This window comes from Scyliorhinus canicula, chromosome 4, assembly GCF_902713615.1.
Source record: "Scyliorhinus canicula chromosome 4, sScyCan1.1, whole genome shotgun sequence".
Taxonomy (NCBI): Eukaryota; Metazoa; Chordata; class Chondrichthyes; order Carcharhiniformes; family Scyliorhinidae; genus Scyliorhinus; species Scyliorhinus canicula.
Window position 1 is genome coordinate 153636379 of NC_052149.1, and position 15025 is coordinate 153651403.

Sequence of the window (15025 nt, forward strand, 5' to 3'; positions counted from 1 at the left end):
ACCCAATCCTCAGCCCCATCACTGCCCCAAACCCAATCCTCAGCCCCATCACTGCCCCAAACCCAATCCTCAGCCCCATCACTGCCCCAAACCCAATCCTCAGCCCCATCACTGCCCCAAACCCAATCCTCAGCCCCATCACTGCCCCAAACCCAATCCTCAGCCCCATCACTGCCCCAAACCCAATCCTCAGCCCCATCACTGCCCCAAACCCAATCCTCAGCCCCATCACTGCCCCAAACCCAATCCTCAGCCCCATCACTGCCCCAAACCCAATCCTCAGCCCCATCACTGCCCCAAACCCAATCCTCAGCCCCATCACTGCCCCAAACCCAATCCTCAGCCCCATCACTGCCCCAAACCCAATCCTCAGCCCCATCACTGCCCCAAACCCAATCCTCAGCCCCATCACTGCCCCAAACCCAATCCTCAGCCCCATCACTGCCCCAAACCCAATCCTCAGCCCCATCACTGCCCCAAACCCAATCCTCAGCCCCATCACTGCCCCAAACCCAATCCTCAGCCCCATCACTGCCCCAAACCCAATCCTCAGCCCCATCACTGCCCCAAACCCAATCCTCAGCCCCATCACTGCCCCAAACCCAATCCTCAGCCCCATCACTGCCCCAAACCCAATCCTCAGCCCCATCACTGCCCCAAACCCAATCCTCAGCCCCATCACTGCCCCAAACCCAATCCTCAGCCCCATCACTGCCCCAAACCCAATCCTCAGCCCCATCACTGCCCCAAACCCAATCCTCAGCCCCATCACTGCCCCAAACCCAATCCTCAGCCCCATCACTGCCCCAAACCCAATCCTCAGCCCCATCACTGCCCCAAACCCAATCCTCAGCCCCATCACTGCCCCAAACCCAATCCTCAGCCCCATCACTGCCCCAAACCCAATCCTCAGCCCCATCACTGCCCCAAACCCAATCCTCAGCCCCATCACTGCCCCAAACCCAATCCTCAGCCCCATCACTGCCCCAAACCCAATCCTCAGCCCCATCACTGCCCCAAACCCAATCCTCAGCCCCATCACTGCCCCAAACCCAATCCTCAGCCCCATCACTGCCCCAAACCCAATCCTCAGCCCCATCACTGCCCCAAACCCAATCCTCAGCCCCATCACTGCCCCAAACCCTAATCCTCAGCCCCATCACTGCCCCAAACCCAATCCTCAGCCCCATCACTGCCCCAAACCCAATCCTCAGCCCCATCACTGCCCCAAACCCAATCCTCAGCCCCATCACTGCCCCAAACCCAATCCTCAGCCCCATCACTGCCCCAAACCCAATCCTCAGCCCCATCACTGCCCCAAAACCCAATCCTCAGCCCCATCACTGCCCCAAACCCAATCCTCAGCCCCATCACTGCCCCAAACCCAATCCTCAGCCCCATCACTGCCCCAAACCCAATCCTCAGCCCCATCACTGCCCAAACCCAATCCTCAGCCCCATCACTGCCCCAAACCCAATCCTCAGCCCCATCACTGCCCCAAACCCAATCCCTGCCCCATCACTGCCCCAAACCCAATCCTCAGCCCCATCACTGCCCCAAACCCAATCCTCAGCCCCATCACTGCCCCAAACCCAATCCTCAGCCCCATCACTGCCCCAAACCCAATCCTCAGCCCCATCACTGCCCCAAACCCAATCCTCAGCCCCATCACTGCCCCAAACCCAATCCTCAGCCCCATCACTGCCCCAAACCCAATCCTCAGCCCCATCACTGCCCAAACCCAATCCCTCAGCCCCATCACTGCCCCAAACCCAATCCTCAGCCCCATCACTGCCCCAAACCCAATCCTCAGCCCCATCACTGCCCCAAACCCAATCCTCAGCCCCATCACTGCCCCAAACCCAATCCTCAGCCCCATCACTGCCCCAAACCCAATCCTCAGCCCCATCACTGCCCCCAAACCCAATCCTCAGCCCCATCACTGCCCCAAACCCAATCCTCAGCCCCATCACTGCCCCAAACCCAATCCTCAGCCCCATCACTGCCCCAAACCCAATCCTCAGCCCCATCACTGCCCCAAACCCAATCCTCAGCCCCATCACTGCCCCAAACCCAATCCTCAGCCCCATCACTGCCCCAAACCCAATCCTCAGCCCCATCACTGCCCCAAACCCAATCCTCAGCCCCATCACTGCCCCAAACCCAATCCTCAGCCCCATCACTGCCCCAAACCCAATCCTCAGCCCCATCACTGCCCCAAACCCAATCCTCAGCCCCATCACTGCCCCAAACCCAATCCTCAGCCCCATCACTGCCCCAAACCCAATCCTCAGCCCCATCACTGCCCCAAACCCAATCCTCAGCCCCATCACTGCCCCAAACCCAATCCTCAGCCCATCACTGCCCCAAACCCAATCCTCAGCCCCATCACTGCCCCAAACCCAATCCTCAGCCCCATCACTGCCCCAAACCCAATCCTCAGCCCCATCACTGCCCCAAACCCAATCCTCAGCCCCATCACTGCCCCAAACCCAATCCTCAGCCCATCACTGCCCCAAACCCAATCCTCAGCCCCATCACTGCCCCAAACCCAATCCTCAGCCCCATCACTGCCCCAAACCCAATCCTCAGCCCCATCACTGCCCCAAACCCAATCCTCAGCCCCATCACTGCCCCAAACCCAATCCTCAGCCCCATCACTGCCCCAAACCCAATCCTCAGCCCCATCACTGCCCCAAACCCAATCCTCAGCCCCATCACTGCCCCAAACCCAATCCTCAGCCCCATCACTGCCCCAAACCCAATCCTCAGCCCCATCACTGCCCAAACCCAATCCTCAGCCCCATCACTGCCCCAAACCCAATCCTCAGCCCCATCACTGCCCCAAACCCAATCCTCAGCCCCATCACTGCCCCAAACCCAATCCTCAGCCCCATCACTGCCCCAAACCCAATCCTCAGCCCCATCACTGCCCCAAACCCAATCCTCAGCCCCATCACTGCCCCAAACCCAATCCTCAGCCCCATCACTGCCCCAAACCCAATCCTCAGCCCCATCACTGCCCCAAACCCAATCCTCAGCCCCATCACTGCCCCAAACCCAATCCTCAGCCCCATCACTGCCCCAAACCCAATCCTCAGCCCCATCACTGCCCCAAACCCAATCCTCAGCCCCATCACTGCCCCAAACCCAATCCTCAGCCCCATCACTGCCCCAAACCCAATCCTCAGCCCCATCACTGCCCCAAACCCAATCCTCAGCCCCATCACTGCCCCAAACCCAATCCTCAGCCCCATCACTGCCCCAAACCCAATCCTCAGCCCCATCACTGCCCCAAACCCAATCCTCAGCCCCATCACTGCCCCAAACCCAATCCTCAGCCCCATCACTGCCCCAAACCCAATCCTCAGCCCCATCACTGCCCCAAACCCAATCCTCAGCCCCATCACTGCCCCAAACCCAATCCTCAGCCCATCACTGCCCCAAACCCAATCCTCAGCCCCATCACTGCCCCAAACCCAATCCTCAGCCCCATCACTGCCCCAAACCCAATCCTCAGCCCCATCACTGCCCCAAACCCAATCCTCAGCCCCATCACTGCCCCAAACCCAATCCTCAGCCCCATCACTGCCCCAAACCCAATCCTCAGCCCCATCACTGCCCCAAACCCAATCCTCAGCCCCATCACTGCCCCAAACCCAATCCTCAGCCCCATCACTGCCCCAAACCCAATCCTCAGCCCCATCACTGCCCCAAACCCAATCCTCAGCCCCATCACTGCCCCAAACCCAATCCTCAGCCCCATCACTGCCCCAAACCCAATCCTCAGCCCCATCACTGCCCCAAACCCAATCCTCAGCCCCATCACTGCCCCAAACCCAATCCTCAGCCCCATCACTGCCCCAAACCCAATCCTCAGCCCATCACTGCCCCAAACCCAATCCTCAGCCCCATCACTGCCCCAAACCCAATCCTCAGCCCCATCACTGCCCCAAACCCAATCCTCAGCCCCATCACTGCCCCAAACCCAATCCTCAGCCCCATCACTGCCCCAAACCCAATCCTCAGCCCCATCACTGCCCCAAACCCAATCCTCAGCCCCATCACTGCCCCAAACCCAATCCTCAGCCCCATCACTGCCCCAAACCCAATCCTCAGCCCATCACTGCCCCAACCCAATCCTCAGCCCCATCACTGCCCCAAACCCAATCCTCAGCCCCATCACTGCCCCAAACCCAATCCTCAGCCCCATCACTGCCCCAAACCCAATCCTCAGCCCCATCACTGCCCCAAACCCAATCCTCAGCCCCATCACTGCCCCAAACCCAATCCTCAGCCCCATCACTGCCCCAAACCCAATCCTCAGCCCCATCACTGCCCCAAACCCAATCCTCAGCCCCATCACTGCCCCAAACCCAATCCTCAGCCCCATCACTGCCCCAAACCCAATCCTCAGCCCCATCACTGCCCCAAACCCAATCCTCAGCCCCATCACTGCCCCAAACCCAATCCTCAGCCCCATCACTGCCCCAAACCCAATCCTCAGCCCCATCACTGCCCCAAACCCAATCCTCAGCCCCATCACTGCCCCAAACCCAATCCTCAGCCCCATCACTGCCCCAAACCCAATCCTCAGCCCCATCACTGCCCCAAACCCAATCCTCAGCCCCATCACTGCCCCAAACCCAATCCTCAGCCCCATCACTGCCCCAACCCAATCCTCAGCCCCATCACTGCCCCAAACCCAATCCTCAGCCCCATCACTGCCCCAAACCCAATCCTCAGCCCCATCACTGCCCCAAACCCAATCCTCAGCCCCATCACTGCCCCAAACCCTAATCCTCAGCCCCATCACTGCCCCAAACCCAATCCTCAGCCCCATCACTGCCCCAAACCCAATCCTCAGCCCCATCACTGCCCCAAACCCAATCCCTCAGCCCCATCACTGCCCCAAACCCAAACCTCAGCCCCATCTGTTCCTCCCCAACCCCAGCCCAACCCCTTCACCTGCCTCCAGGAATGTGGACCCTGCCCTGCCGTCCCCGCCCTGATGGACAGCAGCGGTCGGCTGCGGAAACCTACAGGAATTTATGGAAATGTCCATCGCAATACGACAAAGGGCGAGCGACAGCAGAATTGGGGCCAGGAAACAGGAAAATAACCCCCAACCCACATTCACAGTCCCACCTGACTGCAAGAAGCAATTAAATGAACCCCACTCCGGTGACAGACGTTCAAAATCAACACAAAACCGAAAACGGGGCAGATTAAGAATTCTAAATAAATGGCAAGGAGAAGCGAAACAGGGCAGGAAAGATTTTCATTTTGCATTTTTCTCTTGCCAGCCAGCTAGCAGCGAAGCACCTTGCAAGCAAACAAAAAATGTCCATTTTGATTCATTTCTGCAAAGGCATTGAGCAAGAATCTATCCTGGGGGGGGGGGAGGCTCAATGGTAAAATGTAAGATGCTGCGATGAATGAGCCGGGGGAACTGGTGCTTATTCATCCACCCCCTTGTCGGACTGTGATGAGGAAGATGCTGAAATACTCACACCACCAGGCGGGAGATCATCCAGGAGACCATGGCGAGGGCTGGAGCTTGCGGCCGCCTCTGTGTTCCGAGGCTGCATGCAGTGTCCTCGTGCCGAGAACTTGCAGCACCTTCCCTTGCCCGCTCCTGCTGTTACCCACTGGGCGATCTCAAGGCCAGGCGGAGTTCCGGCTCCTCAAGCAAGCACAAGCCGCTTTAAAGGGTGGTGACGCACACAGCCGCCCTGTTCCTCGACAATCAAATAAATAAATAAATTAATCGCTTTCTGTGTGTCCTTCTGAGGGCCAGGTTTTCCCTCCTCGCCGTGTTTTGTTTGTTTGTTGATGTTGTCAGCTCTGCAAAAACAGTCTGGGTCCCCTCACAGCGGTTTTGCTATCTGTCCCTCAATCTGTGCTGATGCAATGTTATCCCACTGGTTCAAGGTCTCACACTGTGACTGTGGGTCCGCATGGGAGCTTTTTTTTCTCATCATGTCCACGATCACAGCAATGTTTATTTTAAAGGTATAAAACAAGCCAGATGCTGGAAATCTTAAATAAGGAGTGAAAGTGCTGGTCTGGCAGCATGTGTGGCCAGAGAGACAGAGTTCACTCCCATGCTTCCGAGGAAGGGTCATCATATTGGACTCGAAGCGTTACCTCTGCTTTCTCTCTCTCCACAGATACTGCCAGACCTGCTGTGCTTTTCCGGCATTCTCTGATTTTATTTATTGTTTAATGTTATTTGCTATGATACTGAATGTGATCAAGTGCGGCCCATGGCCTGTCATGTTTTTGCTGATCACAATATCTGTGCCTTTCCCTCATATGTTTGTACTCTGTGCCCAAGGGCCTCATCCTAAATATGGACAAAAAAGGCAATTTTTCTATCTTAATGTCTTTATCGATAGTATTATGGACATAATTTATATATTCCTTTTTATTGCCCATGATCAATATGTTTCTATGTGAAAGGTATGTATTTTCTTACCCTCAGAGTGATTATCACTATTTTAATAATCACATAAGCAATTTTTATGAGTTTAACAAAATGAGAAGGCTATTTATTATCACGCCCTGGATGTTTAAAACACGACATCACACTCACTTGACTCACACACATTATCATAAATACACAGGTTTGGTACAGGTGAAGGTAAAGCAATGCAATTACAATTTATGATTGTCTCAGTCTCTTTTGTGGCAGGCCTGTAGTTTCTTAAGTGCATTGATTCTTGAGTTAGAGTGAAAGTCTTGTAAAACAGACGATTCTTAATAAGCTGTGAGGATTCTTGTGATTGAATTTCCAGGAGCCTGGTGCTCAGGTGAACTCAAACTCAGAACAAGCTGGGGAGAGTTCGTCTCCTACTTTTGAGGTATTGCATTTACATTGGCTGCTTGGGTGGCTTGCAGATGGCTCTCTGGCTTTCCAAAGGAAATCTGTTTGCAGAACAGTTTCACGATGTTTTAAAAGGCAAACAGAAAGTATAGCTGCCTCAACATGTGACCTTTCTCAAGTCCAAAGTCCTTTTCCAAATAAGGTGGGTGGTTGGTCAATTATGTGGTAGCTTTCACGTCTTGAGAGTTTAAGGCAGCCAATGTCTTTGTATCTGAATGACCCATTCGATTGATACCCTTTTGAGTTAAAAGCTAATTTCCCCTCTAGCTTGTTACCCATGTCTATCTGTTTTTCTAGTCTAAGGGTGGAATTTACTGCTCCCACTAGCAGCAGGAATGATGGTGGGTGGGAACACTTAACTTGGCTGGAGGCAAAAATAATTTGTTTCCCGATGGCGGAATAAACTGTTGGAATTTTGTTCTCCTGACTTTCAGGGCGGGTTAAAGACGAGTTGAGCTTCCCAACGAACATTGTTGAAAACTCCATTTGCATGCATTAGTATGTCTTGCATTCTCATTAAAAGGCAGCCTCGCAGTGTTAAGCTCTCTCCAAATTAAGTTCCCCACCAGCAAGAATGTAGGACATGCAGATTTGCAACAGTATATAAATGATGTGCATCTCTGCTTCATGGCACCAAGGACCCGCGTTCGATTCCGGCCCCTGGGTCATTGTCCATGTGGAGTTTGCACATTCTCCCTGTGACTGCGTGGGTCTCACCCCCACAAGCCAAAGATGTTCAGGGTAGGTGGATCAGCCATGCTAAGTTGCCCATTAATTGGAAAAAAAAAGAATTGGGTACTCTAAATTTATTTCAAAAAAATAAATGATATGCATCTGGTGAGCTTCACCTTTTCCATGACTTTGAGTTCCATCGATGTTCCTTCTGCTTTTTGAGGACCTCACATAACTTCAATGGAGTGCCGTTAACAAACACTGTGCCAAGGCTGGATGAGGGAGACAGGTGAAGGTGGGGAGGGTGGAATGATGGAGCGAAGGCCGGACAGGAGAGGCAGGTTTGTGCGGGAAGACTGGGGAGAGTGTCTAGGCAAGGGGGCAGGGAGTGCCTTCGAGGGTACGGTCAGTCGTATCGCTGGTGGAGAAGTCTGGTGATAGGAAGGAACAGTCACAGTCAGAGAGGGAGGAGTGGGAATGTGTTGGGATGGTAGGTCCAAGGTGAGAATCTGACAAGTGAAGATCTGGCACGGTCTGGGGGGGCATGGGGGCGGTAACAGGTGGTGGCTATAAAGGGAGGAAAGCCCTGTGGAGTTGGACCATGGTAGGATTCAGGGTAATGGGATGGGGGAGGTCTAATGGTGACAGAAGGGAGAGGATGGTGATACTGGGTGCGTATATGGCAAAGGGGAAAGTTGGTGGGTGACGGGGGAGGGCAGAAGGTGGTGGAGTGAGTTTGAAAGTTGATGTGCACCATTTTTGTCAAGTTGACCTTGACCACCTAGTTAATCAGTCAGTGAGATCCTTTTAGATGTAAGGAGAGTCTTTTTGGGTGGGTGGTGTGGAAAGTCAGCACAAGTGGCTGACTAAAGGGACACCCTAATAATCATGAGACAACTAGATGTCAAAGATGCTCACATGTGATCACCTGTCTATGTTTAAGCTACCACTGCAGCAGGTTTCTTCCGATTCATGGGTTAACATCAACGTTCTAGCAAGGTATAGAGCTGCCTTTCATTCTGTGCCATTTGCCATTGACTGTAGCCAGAGACCGGTTTGAAGGGAGGGCGAAGGATGCCTCCAAGGGCACAGCTGGTGGAGGGCAGCCAACCCGCGACTCCAAGCCTCCGTCTTCCTCGGTGAATGGTCGTGGCTGACAAAGACTCATGTGGTTAGTCGTTCTGTGCTGCCTACGCAATGGTCTCGTGGGTGACGAATACAACTGGAAAAGTGTCCCTGTGAGGCTTCTTGTACATGGCTCTCACCAGCCTGCTCAAAGAACAATGTATGGACGAGAGGAACACCCATCTCTGATCCTTCAGTATGTCCTTTACCTGGAAGGGGAGCAGTGAGAATGCCATGACTAGAAGTGAAGGACTTAGCATTTGCCTGTGAACTTTGACATTGAGAGAAACTGTAAAGGACATACTGACTTAATGTATCACGTCAATTAATCAAGCATCGATAATGCAGGTTGCAGGAAACCCTGTCTTGATAATGGCGTTCATCCAGGTGAGGAGAAGCAGGACCCATTGCAGGTTGGCAAAGGCTAATAGCAGCAAGGGTGTGAGCAGCAAGAGGCAGTGGGGCCTCTAAAACGTCGAAAACATCAAGAGGTTGGTGAACATGATTCACTGCAACAGTAGAATTGGACTGACCATGGGATATATGATCCATCTAAATTTTTCATCTCTATCACCTGGTCTCACTGACATTATGATCCCACGGTAGCACAAGTGGATAGCGCTATGGCTTCACAGCGCCAGGGTCCCAGGTTTGATTCCCCGCTGGGTCACTGTCTGTGTGGAGTTTGCACGTTCTCCCCGTGTGTGCGTGGGATTCCTCCCGGTGCTCCGGTTTCCTCCCACAGTCCAGGTTAGGTGGATTGGCCATGCCAAATTTCCCTTAGTGTCCAAAAAAAAGGTTAGGAGGGGTTATTGGGTTACAGGGATAGGGTGGAAGTGAGGGCTTAAGTGGGTCGGTGCAGACTCGATGGGCCGAATGGCTTCCTTCTGCACTGTATGTTCTATGTTCATAAAAGACCTTCTGGTGAGAATGATTTGGCTTCCCAATGGAATATCGAGGATAGAATGTCAGCTGGAATTCATTTGCTAGCTTCACAAAATCTCTGAGACATATATTCTGCGATTTGAAACTATCCCAGCTGGAAATGTAAATCAGTTTTGACCTGCAAGAGCTAGAAATGCAAGTTAGAACATAGAACATACAGTGCAGAAGGAGGCCATTCAACCCATCGAGTCTGCACCGACCCACTTAAGCCCTCACTTCCACTCTATCCCCGTAACCCAATAACCCCTCTTAACCTTTTTTGGACACTAAGGGCAAGTTAGCATGGCCAATCATACTAACCTGCATGTCTTTGGACTGTGGGAGGAAACCGGAGCACCCGGAGGAAACCCACGCAGATACGGGGAGAATGTGGACACTCCGCACAGACAGTGACCCAGTGGGGAATCGAACCTGGGACCCTGGCACAGTGAAGCCACAGTGCTAGCCACTTGTGCTACCGTGCTGCCCACAAGTTGTGCGATAAATGCTAACACTATCCAGCCATCATTTTCTCAAGTATTATCCTCAGGGCTATGTTAGACTAACTGTTCTATAATTGTATAATAATGGGATTCCAGTCATTAACTTAGAGCCCTTGTGTTTTTTTTTATTAATTTACAGGATGTGGGCGTTGCAGGCAAGGCCAACATTCATTTCTTATCCCTTGTTTCTCTTCAGAAGGTGGTGGTGAGTTGCCTTCTTGAACTGTTGCAGTCTTTGAAGAGTAGATACACCCACAGTGCTGTTAGGGAGGGTGTTTCAGAATGTTGCCCCAGCGACAGTGAAAGAAAGGCGATTTATTTCCAAGTCAGGATGGTGCATGACTTGGAGGGGAACATCCAGGTGCTGGTGTTCCCAAGTATCTGCTGCTCTCGTCCTTCGGGATGGTTGTGGGTTTGGAAGATACTGTCTAAGGAACCTTTGTGAGTTACTGCAGTGCATCTTGTAGATGGTACACACCACTGCCACTGTTTGTCGGTGGTGGAGGGTTTGAATGTATGTGGAAGGGGGAGCAATTAAGTGGGCTGCTTTGTCCTGGATGGTGTTGAGCATCAGAGTGTTGTTAGAGCTGCACTCATCCAGGCAAGTGGGGAGTATTCATTACACTCCTGATTTGTGTCTTGTAGATGGTGGACAGGCTTTGGGGGATCGGGATGTAAGTTACTTGCCATAGGATTCCTAGCCTTTGACCTGCCCTGGTAGCCGCAGTATTAATATGGCTGGTCCAGTTCAGTTTCTGATCAATGGTAACCCCCAGAATGTTGATTGTGGGGGATTCAGCGCTGGTAATGCCATTGAATGTCAAGTGGCGGTGATTAGATCTTCTCTTGTAGGAGATGCTCATTGCCTGCACGAATGTAACTTGCCAGTCAGCCCAAGCCTGGATATTGTCCAGGTCTTGCTGTATTTGAACATGGACTGCTTCATTATCTGAGAAGTCGTGAGTGGTGCTGAACATTGTGCAGTCATCCGCAAACATCCCCACTTCTTCACTTACAATGGAAGGGAGGTCATAGATGAAGCAGCTGAAGATGGTTGGGACTCGGACACTACCCTGAGGCACTCCTCAGTTTGATCATATTTCTGGAACTCCTAAAAAGCCTTACCACTGCTCTGACTTATATTGTCACTTATTTCCGCATCTCATGCAGTTGCTCTATAAAGATCTTAAAATTTAGTTTTTGAGATCATGGACTGGATTCTCTGTAGCCCGACACCGAAATTGGGATCGGCAATCAGGCGGAGAATGGATTCCGACGCCGGAATCGGGGCCGGTGCCGGTTTGATGCCAGTCCACCATGCTCTACCCCCTCCAAACTGGCGTCATCATGATGTGTGCCACGCGCGCGTTTCAACAGCGTTGGCGCATCATCGGCTGCCTGCGATGCTCTGCCCCCGATGGGCCGAGTTCCCGATGGCCCGGCGAAGTGTGGTCCCAGCAGTTGGGAACCCAGCGTGCCAGCTGCGGACAGTGTCCAGCACCGCCACATTCTTCCTGGATCCATGCCGTTGGCTGGGGGGGGGCTCCTTCTAGAGCTGGGAGGACCGGTCGTGGGTGGCCAGGGTTAGGGTTCAAGCACAGCCGGCGCCATGTTTTCTGGCCATTTTTAGTATGGTCCAAGGAAGTTTCACACGGCACCGGTGCTAGCCCCTCACCGGTACCGGAATCGATGAGGGGTACGCGCCGATTTTCCTGTCGTGAAACACCACGGGTCCTATGCCGGCGCCGGCACTTAGCCTCAGAAACGGAGAATCCAACCCATATATTTACTGGGTCACTACAGATTGTTGAAACTCAAGATGATTTGACAGCTTGGAAGTTACCCACAGTCTTCATTTGTGAATATTGATGTGAATAATTCATGAAGCACATCTGTCATTTCCTAATCTCACATTTTTTATTTTCATTTTGTCCGTTAAAGGAGTTCCATGGTTCTTAACTAAAATAATCCTTGTGATATCTCTTCATTTAAAAAATCTCAAATTCATTACAAACAAGTTATTAGGAACAATGACTTTGAACAAATAATTGTGTCATTCTGTCATGTTTGAAAAGAAGAGGAGCAAAGGGAGAATGTAAAAAATCTCTGAAGCAAAGTCTCCAAGTGCTGCATGTATTGTTCCCCTGATCAAAGTCTTGTTCAATAACCATGGCAGGATGATGGTTCTGGCTGGGAACTGGAGAACACCTTTGATAAAACTCACCCCCCCCCCCCCACCCCCCCCCCCTGTAATATCGTTATTGTAAATAAATATTGGCGTGGTGACGGAACTCCTGCCTCCCGTGGATTACTACAGTGGCGACGAGGTAAACTAAGAATTTTGTGGAGACCAGCTGCCGCACTCGGAGGGTAAGCCTTGCCATTTTTAAAATGCCGTTTTTTGGGAGGTTAGAGGCATTCGACCCGGCTATTGAGGACTGATCCCAGTATGTGGAGAGAATGTGTTACTTCTTCCGGGCAAATGATATACTGACGGATGAAAGGAGACGGCTTATCCTGCTGTGTGGACCCTCCGCTTTCGCCATTATACGTGGTCTGACTTATCCCGATGCGCCGGACACGAAAACTTTCCAAGAAGTAACGGAATTGGTGAAAGAGCACTACGACCCAAAACCACCCCTCATTTTGCGTAGGTACAGATTCTACACAGCGAAGCGGGAAGACAGGGAGTCAGTCACGAATTTCTTGACCCGCCTGAGAAGGCTGGCGGAAAAATGTGAGTTCGGCCAACGCTAAATGAAATGCTTCAGGACCGGTTAGTGTGTGGTATAAATTACCTCACAATACAGAAACGCCTGTTGGCGGAAACGGAGCTAGACTGCAGGCAGGCGTTACAGCTCGCACTGTCCCTAGAAAAGGCAGCAGGTGGGGCGCAGGAACTACAGGGCACGCCAATGGAGGTAGATACCTGTGAGAGGGACTACCACAACGGGTCCTGCTACCAGATAGTCGCTCTCAGGAAAAACCTGAGGAACAGAGGGAAAAAGGAAAACCCCAGAACTGCCCCCAAGTCTGCCAGGACAAACTGGAGACAGAGGGAAGTACCGGCTGAGGCTCCCCCAACAGAGAAGGACCGTTTCTGGCACCAGACAGAGTGGGGTAACAACGACAGAAACCCTAGAAGGAGGTGGCAAAAGAGGAATAGCAGGTGGGGATGCAGGGAAGTACACAACCTAGACGCCCATCCTCCTCCGAAGGGGAACAATTATATAATATTACAACGAAGAAAGCAGAATCCAGTAGGATTACCCCACGGGTGAACGGGCGGCCGACAATAATGGAAATAGACACGGGTGCGGCCGTATCAGTAATGGGAGTGGCAGCATTTAGAAAAATCAAAGATGGACTCCAGCCACTAACCCTAACAAAAACATCGACGAAACTTAAAACCTACACGGGGGAACCCCTGGAAGTTCTAGGCACGACTCATGTACCTGTGGAATATGAGAAATAATTGCTCAGATTACCGTTGACGATAGTAGAGGGCTCCGGACTGAGCTTAATTGGACGGAACTGGCTGAAAGACCTGAAATTAGATTGGATGAAAATTTTCCAGAGTGGAAGCGGGCAGTTGAGTGGAGTACTCCAAAAATACCCGGAGGTCTTCCAGGAAGGTTTGGGGGAAATCATAGGTGCCAAAGCAACTTTGCACATGGACCCAGAAGCCCTTCCGAAATTTTGTAAGGCCAGGCCGGTACCTTTTGCATTAAGGAAGAAAGTAGATGATGAAATAGAAGGGTTACAGCGCGACGGCATTATCAGACCAGTATAGTTCTCGGAATGGGCAGCGCCAGTGGTACCAATTTTGAAGCCAGACGGCTCGATACGTCTCTGTGGCGATTTCAAACAGACAGTAAACAAATACGCACTGCTGGACAAATACCCAATCCCGAAAATAGACGACCTATATGCCAAATTGGCAGGTGGGCTTTTGTTCACAAAACTTGGCATGAGCCACGCCTACCTGCAGTTAAAACTGGACAAGGGCTCCCAGAAGTTCGTTACGATCAACACCCTGAAGGGCCTTTTTCGTTATACTAGGCTACCTTTTGGAGTGTCATCAGCCTGCGCTATATTCCAGTGTACGATGGAAAATATTCTGCAGGGACTACCGCAGGTGGCGATTTATTTGGATGATGTCTTCATCACGGGTAGGAAAAACAGGGAACACTTAAGGAACCTGGAGGAAGTGCTCAAGCGTTTCACAAAGGCAGGCGTACGGCTAAAAAGGGAAAATGTGTTTTTCTGGCCCCACAAGTGACGTACCTGGGATATAAAGTAGACGAGTCAGGCTTACATCCATTAGAAGACAGAGTAAGGGCAATAAAAGAAGCCCCAGCTCCCACCACCGTCCAGGAGTTACGATCATTTCTAGGGTTGGTAACCTATTATGGAAAATTTATTGAAAATAGGGCGTCCGTCCTAGAACCCCTCCACCAGCTACTAAAAAAGGGGCAAGAATGGAAATGGTCCACCCGCCAAAACTGAGCATTTAGGGACATTAATGAACAGCTGTCATCCGAAAATGTCCTAGAGCATTATGACCCAAGGAAGGAGTTGGTGGTCACTTGTGATGCATCTCCCTACGGGGTAGGAGCCGTCTTAGCCCATAGAGGAAGGAATGGGGAAGAACAGCGAATAGCCTATGCTTCGAGGGCCTTGGCGATGGCTGAGAGGAAGTACGCCCAAATCGATTAGGAAGGACTGGCGGTGATATTCGCAGTAAAAATAATTTCACCAGTATCTGTACGGGCGGAAATTCACCATAGTGACGGACCATAAGCCGTTATTAGGGTTATTAAAAGAAGACAAGTCAATACCCCCGATTGCATCAGCTAGAATCCAACGCTGGGCGTTGCTACTGGCGGCATATAGATACGTTCTGGAGCAC

The 15025-nt window shown here is 51.8% G+C and overlaps 1 protein-coding gene across 4 annotated transcripts in view; it reads right to left on the minus strand.

Moving 5' to 3' along the window:
• Positions 1 to 5969, minus strand: part of LOC119965095 (receptor expression-enhancing protein 2-like) — a 233618-nt gene extending 227649 nt beyond the window's left edge. The window contains exon 1 of one of the 4 annotated variants that reach the window (XM_038795385.1): positions 5514 to 5969. In XM_038795385.1, coding sequence (XP_038651313.1) covers positions 5514 to 5545 — 32 coding nt within the window. In that variant the 5' untranslated portion in view covers positions 5546 to 5969. The remainder of the gene's footprint in view (positions 1 to 5513) is intronic. The other 3 variants (XM_038795383.1, XM_038795384.1, XM_038795386.1) reach the window with 3 other exon arrangements.
• Between the last annotated feature and the right edge of the window lie 9056 nt (positions 5970 to 15025).